The sequence below is a fragment of the Cyphomyrmex costatus genome, unplaced genomic scaffold (assembly GCF_001594065.2).
Source record: "Cyphomyrmex costatus isolate MS0001 unplaced genomic scaffold, Ccosl1.0 scaffold2286, whole genome shotgun sequence".
Taxonomy (NCBI): domain Eukaryota; kingdom Metazoa; phylum Arthropoda; class Insecta; order Hymenoptera; family Formicidae; genus Cyphomyrmex; species Cyphomyrmex costatus.
In genome coordinates, this window is record NW_017276353.1 from 1,436 (window position 1) to 3,154 (window position 1,719).

Below are 1,719 nucleotides of genomic sequence, written 5' to 3' on the forward strand. Positions count from 1 at the left end.
AAATTAATTGATTGCGGATTTGCCTTGCAAGCGGCTTGTCATCCGCGCCGAAGATGCAATCATCTACATAGATTTGATTGCGTAAAACTGATTGAGCAAGAGGAAATTGAGCGCCTTCGTCTTGCGTCAATTGCTGAATCGTGCGAAGAGCGAGGTATGGAGCACACGCCATACCGTAAGTAATAGTAAGCAAGCGGTAGTCTTGCACCGCTTCGGATGATGAAGAGCGCCATAAGATGCGCTGATAGTCTTGATCGCGCGGATCGACTTGAATCTGCCTATACATTTTTGCGATATTTCGGCAGTGAAAACATAACGATGTTGTCGCCATCGAAGAATTACCGAACGAAGGTCGGTTTGTAACTTAGGACCGATCATGAGATGATCGTTAAGTGAAGAGCCGTTCGATGTCGACTGAGATGCATTGAACACGACGCGCAACCGCGTGGTGCTGCTATGCTCGCGAATCACCGCATGATGCGGGATGTAAACTGATTGTGAAGCAGAGACGGGTTCGTCTACTTTCTTCATATGACCGAGATTTTCGTATTCCAGTAGGAACTCTCGATATTCGGATGCGATATCCCTTTTATTTTGAAGACGGCCTTCAAGCCGTGAAAGAAGTGATGAGGCGATGTGACGAGATTCGCCTATTGCAATCGGAGGATTGGCTTTGAACGGTAGCCGTACGACGTACCGTCCATTCGAGTCACGAGAATGAGTTGCTCGGAAATGTTCCTCACAACGTTGTTCCTCAGGAGTGAGGTATGATACTTGCGGAAGTTCTTCGACTTCCCAGAACTGACGAATTTCGTCATCGAGATTGTCGTGCAACGTGGTATGATTAACTGTCACGTTAGACATGTTTGAAGACGAACTCGTCGAAATCGGACCAGACATGATCCAGCCGAAAATGGAATTCTGTGCTGTTGGTTGATTAGAGGAACCAGAGCACAGGCCCGGTAACAGAACAGCACCGTATAGATCAGCGCCGATGATCATTTCGATCGGATCGGCACTTGAGGGCTGCGGATCAGCCCATGGCAGGCCGCTTAAATGAGCGAGAGAGATTTGATATGCTATTTTAGGCGGCGTGTATTTAGTCAGAGAGCGCATAATAATTGCGGTCGTTGAGTATGACGGACCCTTGCCGGTCTTAGATGATACCGAAATAAGAGCAGCATGTCGTGCGACGGATTGCGTTTCACCGATTCCGGTAACCGAGACAGCAACGCGTGTTCGCGATAACCGTAGCCGTTGAGCGAGATTTTCACTAATTAAACTAGTGACAGATCCTTGATCTAACAATGCGCGTATGACATCTGTGCGACCAGACGAAGAACTCACCTGAATCCGCGCGGTAGCTAATAGAACACGAGATTTGTCAAATGTTGTTTTCGTAATTAAATGTGAAACGACGTTGTTTTCATTTGACGTATTCGTTTCGTTGGATTCAAGGGAATTCTCGGTCGCGCTTGATGTCGTCGCTTCGTGAAGCATCGTATGATGCCTTTGTTGGCATTGACGACAGTTATGTTTACTCGGACATGTGTTCGCGAAATGTCGAGCGCTTAAACAGTTGAGACATCGTTTAAATTTGACAATAAGATCGCGACGCTCGTTAACCTGTTTCTTCTTAAAATCAGGACATACTGACAAGAAATGATCTTGTTTACAAAGCGGACAATGAGCTCCGGTAGCGGTCGTCGTGTGACTTTG

At 46.8% G+C, this 1,719-nt stretch overlaps 1 protein-coding gene across 1 annotated transcript; it reads right to left on the reverse strand.

Annotated features, from left to right (window-relative positions):
* Positions 1-126: 126 nt before the first annotated feature.
* On the reverse strand, positions 127-1,500 carry LOC108773920 (uncharacterized). Its single transcript, XM_018539899.1, has one exon. The coding sequence runs from the start codon at positions 1,498-1,500 to the stop codon at positions 127-129; it is 1,374 nt and encodes a 457-aa protein (XP_018395401.1).
* Positions 1,501-1,719: the final 219 nt, after the last annotated feature.